General features: G+C 57.3%; 5 protein-coding genes across 5 annotated transcripts; 2 read left to right on the top strand and 3 right to left on the bottom strand.

Moving 5' to 3' along the window:
• Positions 1 to 400: 400 nt before the first annotated feature.
• GGS23DRAFT_599234 (uncharacterized protein) lies at positions 401 to 1,937 on the top strand (the record flags this gene model as incomplete). Its single annotated transcript, XM_051518901.1, has 3 exons — positions 401 to 810; positions 918 to 1,168; positions 1,897 to 1,937. The coding sequence occupies 3 exons, from the start codon at positions 401 to 403 to the stop codon at positions 1,935 to 1,937; spliced, it is 702 nt and encodes a 233-aa protein (XP_051369426.1).
• A 152-nt stretch (positions 1,938 to 2,089) lies between these two features.
• On the bottom strand, positions 2,090 to 2,548 carry GGS23DRAFT_222259 (uncharacterized protein). The gene has a single exon (XM_051511976.1). It carries the CDS (start codon positions 2,448 to 2,450, stop codon positions 2,199 to 2,201), a length of 252 nt encoding a protein of 83 aa, XP_051369425.1. The 5' UTR covers positions 2,451 to 2,548; the 3' UTR covers positions 2,090 to 2,198.
• Positions 2,286 to 4,661, bottom strand: GGS23DRAFT_222267 (uncharacterized protein). Its single transcript, XM_051511977.1, has 2 exons — positions 4,449 to 4,661; positions 2,286 to 4,399 (listed from the first exon to the last, which is right to left on the bottom strand). Exons 1-2 carry the CDS (start codon positions 4,505 to 4,507, stop codon positions 2,590 to 2,592), a joined length of 1,869 nt encoding a protein of 622 aa, XP_051369424.1. The 5' UTR covers positions 4,508 to 4,661; the 3' UTR covers positions 2,286 to 2,589.
• Positions 4,662 to 6,107: 1,446 nt separating this feature from the next.
• GGS23DRAFT_579998 (uncharacterized protein) lies at positions 6,108 to 9,773 on the top strand. The gene is made up of 3 exons (XM_051517097.1): positions 6,108 to 6,236; positions 6,506 to 6,611; positions 6,703 to 9,773. The coding sequence occupies exons 2-3, from the start codon at positions 6,563 to 6,565 to the stop codon at positions 9,411 to 9,413; spliced, it is 2,760 nt and encodes a 919-aa protein (XP_051369423.1). The 5' UTR covers positions 6,108 to 6,236; positions 6,506 to 6,562; the 3' UTR covers positions 9,414 to 9,773.
• Positions 9,774 to 12,029: 2,256 nt separating this feature from the next.
• GGS23DRAFT_613621 (uncharacterized protein) lies at positions 12,030 to 13,602 on the bottom strand (the record flags this gene model as incomplete). The annotated part of the gene is made up of 1 exon (XM_051520581.1): positions 12,030 to 13,602. A coding segment is annotated over one exon (1,398 nt), but the record flags the coding sequence as incomplete, so codon positions are not given.
• Between the last annotated feature and the right edge of the window lie 1,525 nt (positions 13,603 to 15,127).

Raw genomic sequence — 15,127 nt, 5'->3', positions numbered from 1 at the left:
AGCATCTCGAATGAAGGATGGTTGGCGTGTCGTCCGGATTCCCGCCAACTACCCAAAGCCGGCAACGGCTAAGGCAACTATTGCTGGTAAGTCTGTACTCCGAGAGATACTAACTTCAGGCAAGCCCGATCTGAGTGTAAATCAGAAGGAATCAAGTCCGGTCAACCCCAGCCAGCAGGTAAAGGAGAAGCGTGAGAAACGCGTCACTATCCTGTCCCCAGTTCAAGAAATGACGGAGAACCAAGCGGTTGTGCCATCTGAGACCCCGACGCCTCAGGACTGTGCTGTCAGAGTGCCCACTCCCACCCAAACTCCTACCAAAACTCCAATAAAGAATCATACACAGGCTCCTTTCCAGAATCCCGACTTGAACGATCACCCACTACGCTAGTCACCAAGCATGTTCAAGCCGGAGGTCGACCGTCACAACTGGAGCTGGTCCGAATGGGACTCTCCCTCCCGAGAACTCGAGGATGTCTCACACGAGACAGACGACTGGCCAGTTAGAGATCCGCTCGCTGCTCTGCCCCCGAAACTTAGGGAGCAAATCAGGGCCATTCTCGCAATGAAGCCGCGGAGCCCGACAAATCTCATCAACATAACAGAAACCGGCACATATAACAAATCCAGCAACAGCGTGCTGGAGGATGCATGCCTCAAGCTGGCCGACTTGCCTTCACCGGTATTCCCGTCTGGCGAACCGACCCGTCCGGAATCTCCCGAGTCCTCTTCTTGGATTGATGTGGATGCCCGGCCGTGGCCCGACCACCTGCAAAAAATGTGGATCGACAGCGAGAAGACCCGGGCATAGTGCCGGGAGCATAGCATCAAGGAGCATACAAGCTCTACCGACGACAATTCCACTCTTTCTCTGGGTCATCAGAAGCCTCGCCTCTGCTCGACCCGCGTCCTGACAGCGAGAAGAAGGGCCAACAAGCCGAGGACTGCGCGGAGGAGTCGCCGGCTGACCCTTCTCCTCCGAGTCCGGCCGCGTCGAGCCTGACCGCATCCAGCGTCCTCGTGGTGAACGCGCCCATGCCGGATCCGTTCATGCCCGCGCTGTCGGCAGACGGCGCCGCGTCGGACCGCCCGCACTCATCAACCTCGACGTCGCGCTGGGTCGACCTGGGCGGGCTGCGCCGGTGGAACCGGGCGACGCTGGCGCCGAGTACGTGGCACCCCGCATCGTCTCACGCTGTGCATTGCCTGATAACCCATCCCAGTCCCTCCTTTCGGTCCGGTTGATTCTGGCGAGGCGGTTTTGCAGCACCCGAGGGATTTGGGTTGGGTTGTCTATTTGTCTTGGTTCCATGTACCCCTTTCCCTCTCTCTTTCTCTCGCTCTCTCATCCCACACCCTTGACTCTCACCCCTTTTGCTTATTGCTTCGTGCACACATTCTCTTGCTTGCTCTCTCTTCTCGGGGCAGGGGTTTTTCGCTGGCGTACTTGGTGGACTTAGATCAATGTGTAATCATGTGTACATACACCTTCTTTCCCTCTTTCCCTTCCCCTCTTCCTTTACTCCTCACGTACGCACTCTGTCATCTCTGTCTCCGCACCCCTTTTCCTTACTACTCATCTGCATGCCTGTCTCTGGTCTCTCGCTTGGTATGGCTGGGGGCGTTCCTTCGGTTGGTTGGGTGGTGTCGGGCGCTGCAAAACCGCGGGAATCCGGGCAGGAAGAAGCTGGAAAGGGGCGTCAGGGGCAGGCTATCTTCTCGGGGCTTGGGGCTTGGCTTTTTTTTCCCTTTCTTGTGTTTCGGGGTTTTTTTTCTGGTTTTTGGTTTTTCCGCTAGTGTCAGTGTTGGCGTTTGGGGCTTGGGTTTATTTGTCTCGGTTCGGCGTTTCGTTGTGCTTTTTGGTTTTCAGGGTTTACTAACTGTGTCGTCTACAAGCCGTCACTCTTCGAAATTCAAATCGGTACTTTGGCTGCTGAAGATTGTGGTTCGTCATACGACGATCGCCTTAGGCACTCGATGACATTATTAAAATGCGGATGAGAGCCCGAAGAAAAGACATGATCTGCCTATGTATTACAAGGTGGAAAAGTGCCAGGGAGGTCACCGACTTGATTAACGTATCAAAAAGGAGCAAGGTAAATAGGGGAAGGCCCAGCAAGGGTGTATTAGGATGATGCTGGCTCAGAAAGTTAAGATATGTAGGGGCAGAGTACCCCGTCGCAAGTGGCATTGCGATATTAGACCCCATGACTCCGTCTCGCCCACAAACGTGCCGGTCCAGTATTACCCAGCTCCCAGAAAATAAGTACACGTGACAACAAAAGAAATGGGAGGGCGGTGGCACATGTCGTAAAGCACTCATACATCGCGTACTCGTCAATAGTGCGAGAGACCGAGTAATAGTAGAAACACTGTAGAAGGAGAGTGGAAGGGTAAACTATTAGGTCCACTAGTCGTACGGTATTACCCAGTCGGCGTACGGATGCCATTGGAACAAGTAAAACAGGCCCCTGTGGGGAGAAGGAGGACCGCGAAAGGTAGCGAGGCAACGGGGGAGGCGTATATGGCCCATCGTCAGACGAGTAAGGGCAAGGGGATGGCGGGTGAAGGGTAAGAGCGGTGGCGGGTCTAGTGGACGAAGGCAGCGCCGCCCTCCTTGTGCTCGGCGCAGGCGTCCTTGCACGAGCTATCGCACTGCTCGACCTTGAGGCCGATGGCGGCGCTCTGGCAGTTGGTGGCGGAGCAGGTGCGGACGCAGGCCTCGAAGCTCTCGCCGCCGTGGGCGCCGGCGGCGGGGCCGTGCTGGAGGTGGTTGAGCGGCGGGGCGTGGACGCGGCCGTGGGCGTCGAAGGGCGCGAGCGGGCCCGGGTGGCCGGCGGGCGCGGCCTGCGGCCGCGACGCGTGCGCCGCCCCGTGCTCGTCCGACGCCGCGCACTTCTCCTCGCACGCCGCCTCGTGACACTGCCCGATCGGCTGCCCCCCCAGCTCGATCTTCTGGCAGTCTGAGCTGCACGCCTTCACGCACGACGCGAACGCCTCCGAGTGCTCGAACCCGGCCGACGACGAGCCTAGACGTGGTAGCGGCTCCAGGGGTCCGGCCGGGTTACGCCCAGTGAGGAGGCTATGGAGGCCTTGGAGATGGCTGTGGTTGTTGTTGTTGTTGTCATTGTTGTTGTTGTTGCTGTTGCCGCTATTGCCGTTGCCATTGTCGTTGTCACTGCCAAACCGTGACACGCCGCTGTGGTGGCCCTTGACGCCGTGCTCAACGTCGTTCTCGCCCACGCACGTGTTCACGCACATATCGGCGCAGTTCTGCACCTCCGTGGGGTTGACGGCGCCTTTGCAATAGAGGTTGCAGTCCTTGACACACATGGATACCTCGGGCTTAGGGATCGGCGGGGGAGGGCGCTGGCCGTTGCCGAGGCCGGCCGGAAGCTGACGCTTGCCGTGGAGAAGACCTTTGAGCAGGTCGTCAAGGGGGTTCTTCTTGTCCGTGTTGGTCTTGGTGGCACCGCAGGACTCGATGCACGACTTGAAACATGCTATTGCCTGGGCCTTGCCGCTCACTTCTTCACATTGGGCTGCGCAGTCACAATCAGCCTGGCCCGAGGGCTGAGCTGCCGAGGAAGAGGTAGGCGACTTGACAGCACCGGACTTGGAGAAGGAAGCGGCAGTAGAGGTGGCGGTGGCAGAGTGCTTGGAGGAAGTAGTGGCTGTCTCCCATCGCTTGTTGGCAACATCTACCGCGTGAACATAGCCAGGCCTGCTGGCAGATTTCTGCGGGTGGCCGGCCGCTTGAGGGTACGGTTCTTTACTCTCGGTATGCTTCTCCTTGGGTTCGTCGTGGTGCTTATCCTTGTGCTTGTCGTGGTGCTTGTCATGCTTGTCGTGCTTGTCATGCTTGTCGTGATGCTTGTCCTTCTGAGTATCCCGAGGGTTCTTGTGGTACTTTTCTTGAGGTTCCACAGAGTATTTGTCTTCGAGCTTCTTTGGATGCTTTTCCTTGGGCTTCTCATCCTCATACTTGGGCTTCTCATGCTTGTCATGTTTATCATGCTTGTCCTTTGACTTCTCATGCTTATTCTTAGACTTGTCGTGATGCTTGTCTGTCTGTACATCACGAGCCTTGTCGTGGTGCTTATCTTTATGCTTGTCATGGTGCTTGTCCTTATGCTCGTCGTGGTGCTTGTCCTTGTGCTTGTCATGATCCTTGTGCTTGTGGTGCTTGTCATCCTCCTTCTCCTGGACCTTGACCTCCTTGGGTGGATCGCTGGCAGGATAATGCGGCTTGGGGGGCTCGCTGGCGTGGTAGACGGGCTTAGGAGTAGGGTAGGCGGCCACGTCCCGAACGAAGTGGTGAGCCGCCAACGCAGGATCGAATGACAGGGTATCGTCAACTTCATTGCCTCGCTGCATCACAGCAGGCCCATCTTGCAAACTGGTCTTGTCAGATCAAGATCATGAGTTCAGGGACGAGTGAGACTTACGCGATGGGTTTGGCCATGAGGGCGGGGATAAGACCCGCAAGGAGAACTTGGGTCAGCATCGTGGTAACTAGCGATATTACACGGCTGAACTGCCGGGTTGTTGAGCTACCGTGTAAAGACTAGAATGCTTCCCGTTCTGCTAGTCCGCTCTACAACTCCTCGCTGTCTTCTAGGTATGTTGTCCTGTCGCAGCAAGAGACGACCTCCCACTGACACGACGGGATAGCTTTCGCTTTATAGGCAAAGGCTATGCGACGCGAGCTAGGAAGCGGCGGTAGACCGAAAGGGGGCCAAATTAGACACCTCTGTCGTATCCCCGAACGCCACGGCGAACGAAATGCCGATCCCAACACCATTGACGCAGGGAAATGCCACATAATGATGCCTCGATGTTTTGGCGACGCAAATCTTCGAGACAGGCCAATTTGGCGCGTATGCCCCGTAGTCCACCCTTAGAAGCTAGAGCAGCCGGTGCCATGAGTTCGATAGCTGCCTGCCACGAAGCTACGCGCCCAATCCTCTCGACACACGACTCCTCACACACAGTCATTCCAGCGGCTGCCGTGAAGCCCTCCTCTCCTGTCTTCGAGTGGGCTATGGGCCCTCGGCACACATCCACCAAGACAGCGTGCGTTCCCTGCTGGACAAAACCGCATACTCATTCAGACTGTCGCTATTTCGGCGTTCAGGTTACGCGACTTAGCCATGAGGATTGAGGATGTCGCTGGAGCGAAGCAGATGTACTTACAGATTACTCAGACCTGGAGTATCTACGGTCGAAAATGAGCAATTAGGCATAATTCAACGATGAGCAAGTGGTTCAAGACCGGAATTATGGCTCGCTGCCCTCATGCCCCCCTGATTCATAGCGGGGATCGAGAGGCGACTCTGCGTGTATCCCATGTACTTCGAAGGGATTCCTCATAGACCAAGACGGGAACCTCCCCCCTTACATCGAAAGGAGTCCGTCTACGTTTAGGGGGGCCAATTTTCAGGAGGTTCTTCTCGTGTTGGGTGAAGATGGCTTAGGTGAAGATTTCAAATGGCATCTATTTAGAACGAGAACTCTTACGGCTTTCCGGCGTGTGGAGGTTGTTATTATGAACAGGGCTGTATCGTTGGAATTAAGAGCGCGTAATGGGGGCTTTTCAGGAGGCTTTTCAAGAGGCTTTTCGCCGATTGTTTGGAGAGGGTGGTGTGACGGAGATGAAGTTGATTGACATTTTGTTTATTTACAGGTGCGTTATGTAGGTACCTAGGTACATATGTACCTGGAGGCAGGTACATTGGGAGGTACCTCGCGAGGCATGATATCAACAGCGAGAGAACCGCCACATGTCACATTTAGTAAGCATTTCCACAAGTCACGTGTGCTGAGGTGCAAGGTACCCGGTGGTACCTGAATCAAGTCCCAGGCAGGGAATCTGAAACAAACCAAGCGTCCCTGCCCCGGGGGAAAACCTCGGCCGAAAGAATGAAGAGCGAAAAGAAAACAGGAAGGCGCTGTGTGTTGGCCCGTGCTTTATTGGCCCGTGCTGACATATTCTGCCACCGCTCACCGCACCACGCCTAATCCGCGTACCGAGGTACTTCCCTTCTTTTCTGCGGCCCACCTCAGCTCCGTCTCAACACCAATCCCGGCTTTATCGTCGACTTTATCGTGGGTCACATACCTGCCTACTTACGTGCAATATGCCAGTGGGGCGTGGGCCTCTCCTCTCTCTCTCTCTCTTTCTGTGACTTGTCCCTCTCAGGAAATGCGGCTGCGGTGAGCAATCGATTCGACAGGTTCGTGGTCGTATCCTTTACCCTCTTTTTTTTTTTATTCACGGTAGTTATGGTATCAGTATGGTAGGATTCCACTGTCCATCCGCGGTGGTTGGGCCGCCCAGCCTCACGCATCGCGCAACCCAACGCAACCAGCCTCTCGATATGCAACGGCGGGAACCCACCTCCAACCATATTTCATTGCTCACCTCCCTCTTCATGCAATTTTCCTATCTATCTCTCCGGTAGAATCCGCTCTTCGTGCGACTAATTGGTCATCGTTGTCCAAGTGGGTTGTGGCCGTCGATTCCGAGCATCGCACATCAGCCAGAGACCCAAGTCCAAGCATGACCTCTCACCATCCCGATCCCGACCTAACCTTAGGCGAACTAAGTCGTATGCCAGCCTCCCTCATCTCTAAGCACCGTCACCGTCCGCCTTGCTAGTGCTGTTCTTATGCCACGCCGACTAACACAGATGTTCCCAGGGCCAGATCCAGCCTATACGGCTGGTATAAATAATTCTGCCGGATCTCAACCAGCCACCACCGATTCCCAGGTTACTGTCGTCCACGATCCGCTCCTTGGACCCAATCCAGGCACCCGGCAACAACAAGAAGAGCCATCTTCCGATTCCAAACCCACCGTCGTGCCCTACGCCCCGACGCCCCCTACCGCTCCAACACCTCCCTCGGCACCTTCTGAACCCGAGATTTACGGGCCTGATCGGCTCTTCAGTCGTCAGGCCGTAGTATCCGACAATGTGGATCGCTCGCTGATACCGAGTCCCGGCGTACGGTTGGAGCAGTCCCAGTTCCCCTTCATGGCTGCTCCGTTGGACACTGTGTCCGCCATGGATTTCAAGGACGATCTGGCTAGGGCCGCCGGTGTCGTCACTCCTGGCGTTGACGACGGCCCCTACATCCGATACGCTCTAGATGCCATGACCAGGCCTCGCGAAGACGGACAAGGGCCGTCGGAGTACCCCTCGTCTTCTGACAGTGAGAAATCTCAGCCGTCGGTGCCACATTACACTCACACCACTGTGTCGGCGCCTCAGCCGCCAGAGCCCCCGGCCAAAGAAGTCAGATTTCCACAAGGCAACGACCCACGATATTGGTGGGCCGTCCCATCCCCTAGCGATAAACCTACGCCCACGCCTACACCTCCGACCGCTCTATCCCCTGAGGACGACCTTCGCGAAAGGCGTGAGCGCCGAGAACAGCAGAGAGCTTTAGAGCCGCCCTGGGATGCCAACATGGGTTTGCCCCCGAGCCTACCCTCCGAACGCCCCGAGAACAGCCTGCCGAGAGCTTTGGATCATTGGCAAGCCGAGTCAGACGAGGTCGTCGATCCTGAGAAAGGTTTCCACGGCGTGGGAAAAGCCTTCAAGGACTTTGCCCCTCTGACCTACAAGCCCCGGGTTTTGCGGCCTGTGTCGCTGACGCTGCTGGCGCTGTTATGCCTATTGATGATCGCCGCTTTGATATTCTGCGCCGTTTGGTCCGTCAGTCGAGTCGGCTTTACGCCGTACGCCGGCACGATATACGGAGGCCAGTACTTCCTCTTCCGGATGCTGCCCCCGCTGCTAGCCATCACCCTCTTAATATATGCCCAATGTGTCATCGCCACGGCGTTTCGGGTCCGGCCATTTTCGGCCATGGCGGCCGACGACCGCCGCGAGCGACAAGATGCCGTCTTTTTATCTCTATACCCCAAATCGTTTCTCTGGCCCCAGCTCTCCGGCAGCTGGCATGTCTGGCTACCCACACTTAATGTTTGGCTCTTAAACTTCACGATTCCGCTGCAGAGCTGCCTATTTACCGTCATTCTCGTCGATGGAACTTGGACCTGGGCCACTGTGCAGGGCGTAGCATGGACATTGGTGGCGTTGTACGTGTCCTTTTTCCTGTCGGTGGGTGTCATGTTCATCGACTGGCAAGACCGTAGGACCGGCATGATGAAGGGTTGGGACATACGAACTATAGCCGATATCATCTTCCTCGTGTCCCAGAGCAACTCGTTGCCGCAGTATCGAGGCTTAGAGACGGCAGCGACGCGAGGCAGCATGAGGCAAAGAATTGGCGGAACTGCGGAGAGGCTCGGGTTCTGGTCCGCCCCTAGCATACCGGAGCATGGCATGTGGTACGGCATTGGCGTAGCCACCGATGAGAACGGTCTAGAAACCGAGAAGCCAGGTAGCCAGGCCTGGGACAATCGGCGGCCACGAGAAAAGGCTGGGTTAATTGCAGACCCTGAAGTGGGCGATGTTTCTGCGGACCCGGCCGTACGTTACCGTTACCTTCCGTGGTGCTTCCGAGATGCTCAGATTGTCGTCTTTGCTATAGCATGCTCCGCCCTCGTGGTGGCCTTGCTCGTCGTCTCGTTTCTCGACGCAACCGATGTTCGTGATGGGTTCCTCCCTCGACTCAGCGCCGCACCCACGGAAGGGGCTTTTTCGGCTGCCAACTTCCTCTATTCTTTTCTCCCTTCGCTGATCGGCCTTCTGCTCTTCCTCGTGTTCCAGTCTCTGGATCTGACGCTGCGTATCCTGACCCCGTGGGGCCAGCTCGCACGGCCGGAGGGCTCACGCGCAGAAACTTCGCTCCTCTTGGATTATGCAGCGTGCGTGCCTTTTGGATCGACGTTCAAGGCCTTGAGGAACAAGCACTGGCGGGTAGCCTTCATATCTCTACTATCCCCGCTATTTGCCCTGCTGCCAGTTCTGGGCGGCGGCGTGTTTATGGCATTGACCCCGTCTTCCGGCACCGTGCGCATGTATCCCAACTTGCCCGCTTTCGCTATCATCCTCGCCCTCCTCATCCTGTACGTCGTTGGAGTCGTTTGCCTAATCCCCTACCGACAGCAATTCCGCCTGCCTCACGCTGTCACCTGCTTGGCTGAGATTATCAGCTTTTGCTGTAACGAGCAACTGCGTTCGAACCCGTCATTCGGCTTCGAGAGGGTGATGGGACACCGGGACATCGCTGGCCAGCTCGGCATCGGCCTCGATTGGCACAGGCAAGGCCGATGGGCATTCGGAGCCGGGCGGAGCGATGCCGGACATCTCGGCATCCAACACTACAGCAAATTCACGGTGAACCCCAGCAAGCTACGTGCGTACGACAAGCAGGTAAGGGGCCAGCTCATATCGGCACCGCTACCCCAGGACAGCGGCTCCTTATTCAACAAACGCTAAGATTTATACCTAATTTATTGCATAATAATGTCTTTTTTTCTTTCGTCATTTGCCAGCGACAGATTGACGGACTGTATCGAATTGTGTAAACGGGACACGAATGTCATGGAATGGTGTTTACGGGTAATGGATTACGGCTGCATGAACGTTATCGACCTTAGAGACACTCGCTATGAGGACCATGAGAATCACGGGGGGAGGCAGAATTACGATTCTACGAGTTGCTTTGGAAGTTGATACCTCTATTTGCCTTACTAGCAGCGGGATTTGCTCACACCTTAGAGAGTAGAAATCAGACAGGCCACTTAAAAGTTAACTTCCAAGGGAGGCGTCGATTTGGCGCCTCTACACCTTTGCTGACTTTTGTTATTTCTGTTCCCGCTATTCGTGAGGGTGACTCTCCGCGCTTGCAGAGCAACTTGTGCAGCTTGAAGGGGCCGAGGGCGGTTGAAGCCAATAACTAAGTCGGCAATGCCGAACACGGCAGGATTGCAGTTTAGTGGCTTTCCTGAGGCCGACGTGAAGAGGTCGGGTTGCGTGAAGATTCCCACAAGCAATAAATCCAACCTCCCAGCCTAGACTACAATGTTAAGTTTCGAAGAGGGGTAAATGAGGCTGGCGATGATCTCGGTCGAGATGCGTAGGCTGGTCAGCTTGGCCTTCTGGTTTAAACCCGCTCAGGGTCAAGAGGCGAGATATAAGCCATACAGCTACAGTTTAACTGTGGCCGACTCTATAACAGCCGACACTGACAAAATAACCCGACATCGAACAAATCGTTAAGTTAGGAACTATCTATCGATTAATCCAATCGAATTCACGAGGCAAACCTCGATCTAAGAAGGGGCAAGATTTATCGAATTCCAAACCCGCGAATTCCAAGCATGCCTACTCCTACCCTTACAGTTCATCATCCAAGCTACTTCCCAACCAGTCAACTACCTGAGAAAAAAAGACGATCTAAAAAAATAAAGCCGACGCCCTATTTAGGGCTACGCGTTTATCCGCCCAGCCCAGAGGCGGTGGTATTTGTTTACACGCTACCAGCAAGCAAGAGGTAGGCATCTAGGGGGTCGGCTGTCTGGGCAAGTCCCAGAAGTGAAACCTTTCCAGCCACCGTTGTCACCCGAACCACGCAGATCTAGGCGAGGGTCAACTATTGCTAACTAAACGTTCGTTTTATTAAACACTTCTGTTTACCTATCGGCAAGTAAGTAATAGACGCGAGAAGAGCATGCAGACGCCATCTCGTAGTAAACAACGCGAGCCGATGACAAACGCCAGCATCAATATCAACAGTGGTTGGGCTGATATTTTACGAGACAAGTATGCAAATAATCGCCTAAACCTGTCGTCTGGGACGGGGCACTCACATATGGAAGTTGAAGAGTCGGGCTTGACAGCCACACTGTGCAGTCGAGAATACCAACGGTATTAACCCACCAGTCGTAACACTCCTTACCGTTAGCCGTCGTAAGAACACGAGGGCTCAGCCCCTGAGCAATGTGATAGTTGGTAGCCAGACAATTTCATAGCGGTAGAGGAATGAGAATACACGGTTATTATACACACACGTAGTACATAGTAGCTGTTGCTAACTAGCTACACTACCTCAGTTCGGTAGGCCAGTCGGGAGGGAGAACGCCAGCGCCGACTAGCATGCGCGGCATCCTCACGCAACCATAGCAGCAGCAAACCCTTGCGGTAGGCATGTTGAGAAACGATAGGAATCCCCCGGGGGCAAGAAACAACAGCCACAATGATAGTCAATAGCCAACGCCGTCGTCCTCGTGCGGTCATCTCCGTGCTTTTCGTCGCCCGTCGCGAAAACCATTCGTGATCATAGATCATGTCTGCCGCTCACACGGACAGAATACACGGGGGAGGGGGACTTCCCCTACTCACGCAGTTCCCCCCCTTCCCCTGCCCTCTTCTCGTTGCGCGCGCGCGGGGGGGGAAATTCAGTACCGTCAAATGCGTCATGCGCTGCCCGCCTACGCCGCTCGCGCGAGCGAGTCATGTTAACAATGAATCTAGCCCAACGGCTGCGCAGCCGCCAGGCCTCCGTTTCCTGTCCCTTTCCTGCTTTTGCCTCTTTTATATTCCTTCCTTTTGTTCAATTTACTTTTGGGGTCGGGGGGCGGAGGAAGATCCCTCCCCCCCCCTTTTTCTCCCTGTCCGATCCGTCTGCGCAGGAAAACCCGCGCCTCGTCGACCGGGTGCGCCTACCCCGATCTCCCAACCGTATGCGCCGTTCGTGAAAGCCGAAGACGGTAATGTTGGGGTCGGCCTGGGGGGGGGGGGGGGGGGGGGGGTGGGGGGCGATAACCCCCCTCCCCGTTGCGTTGCGTACATGCTATGCTTACATTTCTCGTCGTCCGATCGTACATGGAGAAAATGATGAAGAGAACAGTAAGGAAATCGAGAGGATGGAAAGAAAAACCGAGAGAAATATAGAGAAAGAAATACGTGGCTAGACAGATAGAGAACCGTGTCGTCGCGCGCCGCCGTAAGTCGTTGTTCGGAGCAACTCGTTGCTCTAACCGGGTCGTCGAATGAATGAATAAGTGAACAGGTGGACACGTGTGCTCGTGGACATAAGAGAGACGGAACTACGGCAGAAGATCGTGTGCGTGTGGTACTCGTACAAGGCAGTAGAAGGCGGTTATGCCTTCACTCGCGTGAGATTAATGGGGGGGAAGATACGGAAGGCCTGGGAGCGCACCGGGCTCCGGACCCAGTCGGTGGTACATCATGATAGCACGGGCGGACGCGTCGACGCCGACCCCAGCTAGCGGTTGCGGAGCCCGAGGATGCGGCCGAGGCTGCCGCCGCGGCGCCGGGCGCCGGGCGCCTTGCCCGCGTCGGGGGCGCCGTCGCGGTACCTATCGTCGGCGGAGCCGCGGCGCGCGCCAGCAGGGGCAGAGGCCGTGCTCCGCTTCTCGCTCGCGCTCTTCTTGTGGAAGCCGCGGGCGATGCGTCTCGTCAGGCTCCCGCCGCCGCCGCCGCCGCCCCCGACGCCCTCGGTGCACGACTCGCGGTCCGAGTCGAAGTCGAACACGGACACGTAGCGCTCGAGCGAGGGCCGCGCCGGGCTGGGCGCGGGCGCGGGCGCGGGCGCAGACGCCGGGACCTGGGGCACGGGGGGCGGCGCCACGCCCGCCGGGCTGCGCGGCTCCCGCAGGTTGAACGCCGACGCCGCGGCGCGCAGGGCCGGCGGCGAGGGCGGCGGCCGCGTCGAGACGAAGGGCGGGCTGGGGAGCGGCGAAGCTGGGGACGGCGGCGGCGGCGGTACCACGTGGTGCGCACGCTGCGCCGACGGCCGCCCGGCGTGCAGGTGCGCGCTCGACTTGCTGGGCTTGAGCGCGTGGCGGCGCAGCGCCGGCGCCGGCGCGAGCGACGACGTGCGCGGCGGCAGGTGCACGCGCGTCACGTCGCCCGGCTGCGGCTTTGGGTAGACCGAGTACGAGGGGCTCGAGCCGTGCCTGGTCCCGGGGCGCGGGGGCGAGGGTTGGGCGGCGAGCGCGGGGGCGGAGGCAGGGGTCGCGACGGGGCGCGGGGGCTGGTGGTGGTGGGGGTGCTGGTCCGGGGTCCTCTGCGGCCCCGGTAGCAGCTTGGTGGTGTCGTCGTCAGCTTCGCGGCCCGCGTGCTCGCGCCGCGGGAAGGCCTTCTGGAAGTAGTAATTGGTCGCCGAGGCGCGCAGCAGCACGGGGTACTGCTCCCCGGGCACCTGGGGCCCGTGGCGCCAGAAGGTGTCCCACAGCTCGCTCGCCGACGTGTTGTAGTCGCTGCCCTCGTCGAACGACGTGTCCGAGTCGGAGGAGTCGGTCATGCCGGGCATAGAGTCTTCTGAGGTCAGCGACGATCGGCTGTCGCTCGATCCGTGACGGCTTAATTGGCCCTCTGGCCGGGGATAGACAGGGTTGTTGGCGAGGCTCATCTTCTTCGACAAGCCCGGTGCTGCTGCTATGACGTCCCCCGCGCGTTTCCCAGACCCAGAAGCGATAAGTCCTGGCTGGAAAGAGTAGCTAGCGAGTTCCATGATCTCGATGAGGTTGAATGATCGATCGAGATCGAAGCCCCGGCCCTGAGTCCCTATGACGGATATGTGCAGTTTATAGGTATCCCGAGGAGGAGCAGGAGGCGGTGGTAGGAGAGGGAGAGGGGCTGGCGTTGGCGTTGGCGTCCCACCAAGACAGTATCGGCCAAGGGGGGTGCGCGCGACAGAGCCCTTGGATTCGCAGATCCGAACCGTCGACGGCAGGATCTCTTGAGGTAAATAATACAAGGAAGAAAGAGATAGACAGAAAAGGCGGGGGAGGGAGCCAGGACGAGAATGTGGATGAATCAACAGCTGGTGTGGCCGATAGGGATATTTATGATCGATTTGCGTCGCTCTCCTGATTCGCGTCTAAGTCGGGGGGAACGCCTAGCACAGCGGCAACGGGTGTGCAGAATGCATAACAGCAAGGGAGAGAGATGTCAAGGCAGCCCGCCCGAGGTGCGTCTCGCATCTGGGTCCTCATCCAATGCTGTTCCAGTCGGATGGCGCGCTACGTCACGGGCGAGGGACGGGAATGTAGCTGGGCACTGTGGAGAGAGATAGAGAGGACGGGGGGGGGGGGGGGGGGGGGCGCGAAGACGGGAGACAACAACAACACTTAGCGCGGCAGGACAAACGGTAGTATTGGGATCGGAAGAGGTTGAAGGATACATACGATAGCACTACCCGATACGTTGGTGGCGGAAGCGAGAGGAGGCAACTCGGACGGTGATAGATCCTGTATACTATGCACATCCGTATTCTCGTGCATCGTCCGACTTGCTTTATCATGTGTAACACCAGAGAACTCATATGTGACGAGCAAAGAGGCGCTCGTGGAGCCGGCCGGCGAACGTAGGGGTGGAGGGGAGGGCAAACAGGAGTGGGAGGGCCGGGGAAAGGGGGGAGGGATCCCTTCCGCGTAGGCCGCGAGAAGAAGAAGAATGTATTGGGTTGCACCATTCCAGCCACCGCGAGGGGAACTCGGTCCGTCGTCCATCGAGGCCGGCCACGAAAAAACTTCTGCAATGCTCCCCCCAAGCCCTTCTCCCCCCCCCTGAAGCTGGGTAGAATGAGAAGAAAAGGGGGTGGGGAGGTTGCACGAAAGAATATCGTCGCCTCTCCCTCTCCCCTTCTCCCTCTCTATTCTCCCATCTCTATCCATCTCCATCTCAGAGTGCACTTACATCTTCGGCCCTCCCCATTCCAGCCCGTTCGTGTCGCGTGTGGGCCCGCTCCTCGTAGACCGGCTGCAGGCCGCGTTGCTCTGCAGGTACATGCATACTTACCTGCCGGTCCCTTGGCGGCGACAATACGTAGACGGTAGACCCGAGGCCTCTCCCATCTGGGCGTGTGTAGGTATTGAGTCGAGCTGTCACTTCTTTTGTTTTGTTTTTTCTTTCTTTCTCTCTTTCGTCTCTCTCTACCCGCCAACTTGCTCTGGTTGGGCGAGAGCAGTCAACAGGTTACTGAGACAGGATCGCGACATCGACGTCACGACCTCTCGCGATGTAGGTGCTGACCGGGTGCCGACAGCTTCCGGAGGCGATTTAAGGTACAGCAAAGCTGAAATCTGATGGCTGCGCCAGCCAGTATTTCCCTCTGAGGCTCCTGCAGATCGGCGCCCCCCCCCCCGGCATTTACCTTGCCGATCGTCCAATAGTCCGGGATC

Source organism: Durotheca rogersii (assembly GCF_024521655.1).
Source record: "Durotheca rogersii strain YMJ 92031201 chromosome Unknown GGS23scaffold_22, whole genome shotgun sequence".
Lineage (NCBI taxonomy): Eukaryota > Fungi > Ascomycota > Sordariomycetes > Xylariales > Xylariaceae > Durotheca > Durotheca rogersii.
The sequence above is the reverse complement of the archived record's forward strand: the minus strand, read 5'-3'. Positions and strand labels throughout refer to the sequence as shown.

Coding starts and splice junctions, on each gene's coding strand:
- GGS23DRAFT_222259 (XM_051511976.1), bottom strand. CDS start 2,450: ATGGCATCCGTACGCCGACTGGGTAATACCGTACGACTAGTGGACCTA.
- GGS23DRAFT_222267 (XM_051511977.1), bottom strand. CDS start 4,507: ATGCTGACCCAAGTTCTCCTTGCGGGTCTTATCCCCGCCCTCATGGCC. Junction 4,400..4,448: donor CTCATGGCCAAACCCATCGC/GTAAGTCTCACT, acceptor TGACAAGACCAG/TTTGCAAGATGGGCCTGCTG.
- GGS23DRAFT_579998 (XM_051517097.1), top strand. CDS start 6,563: ATGACCTCTCACCATCCCGATCCCGACCTAACCTTAGGCGAACTAAGT. Junction 6,612..6,702: donor AACCTTAGGCGAACTAAGTC/GTATGCCAGCCT, acceptor AGATGTTCCCAG/GGCCAGATCCAGCCTATACG.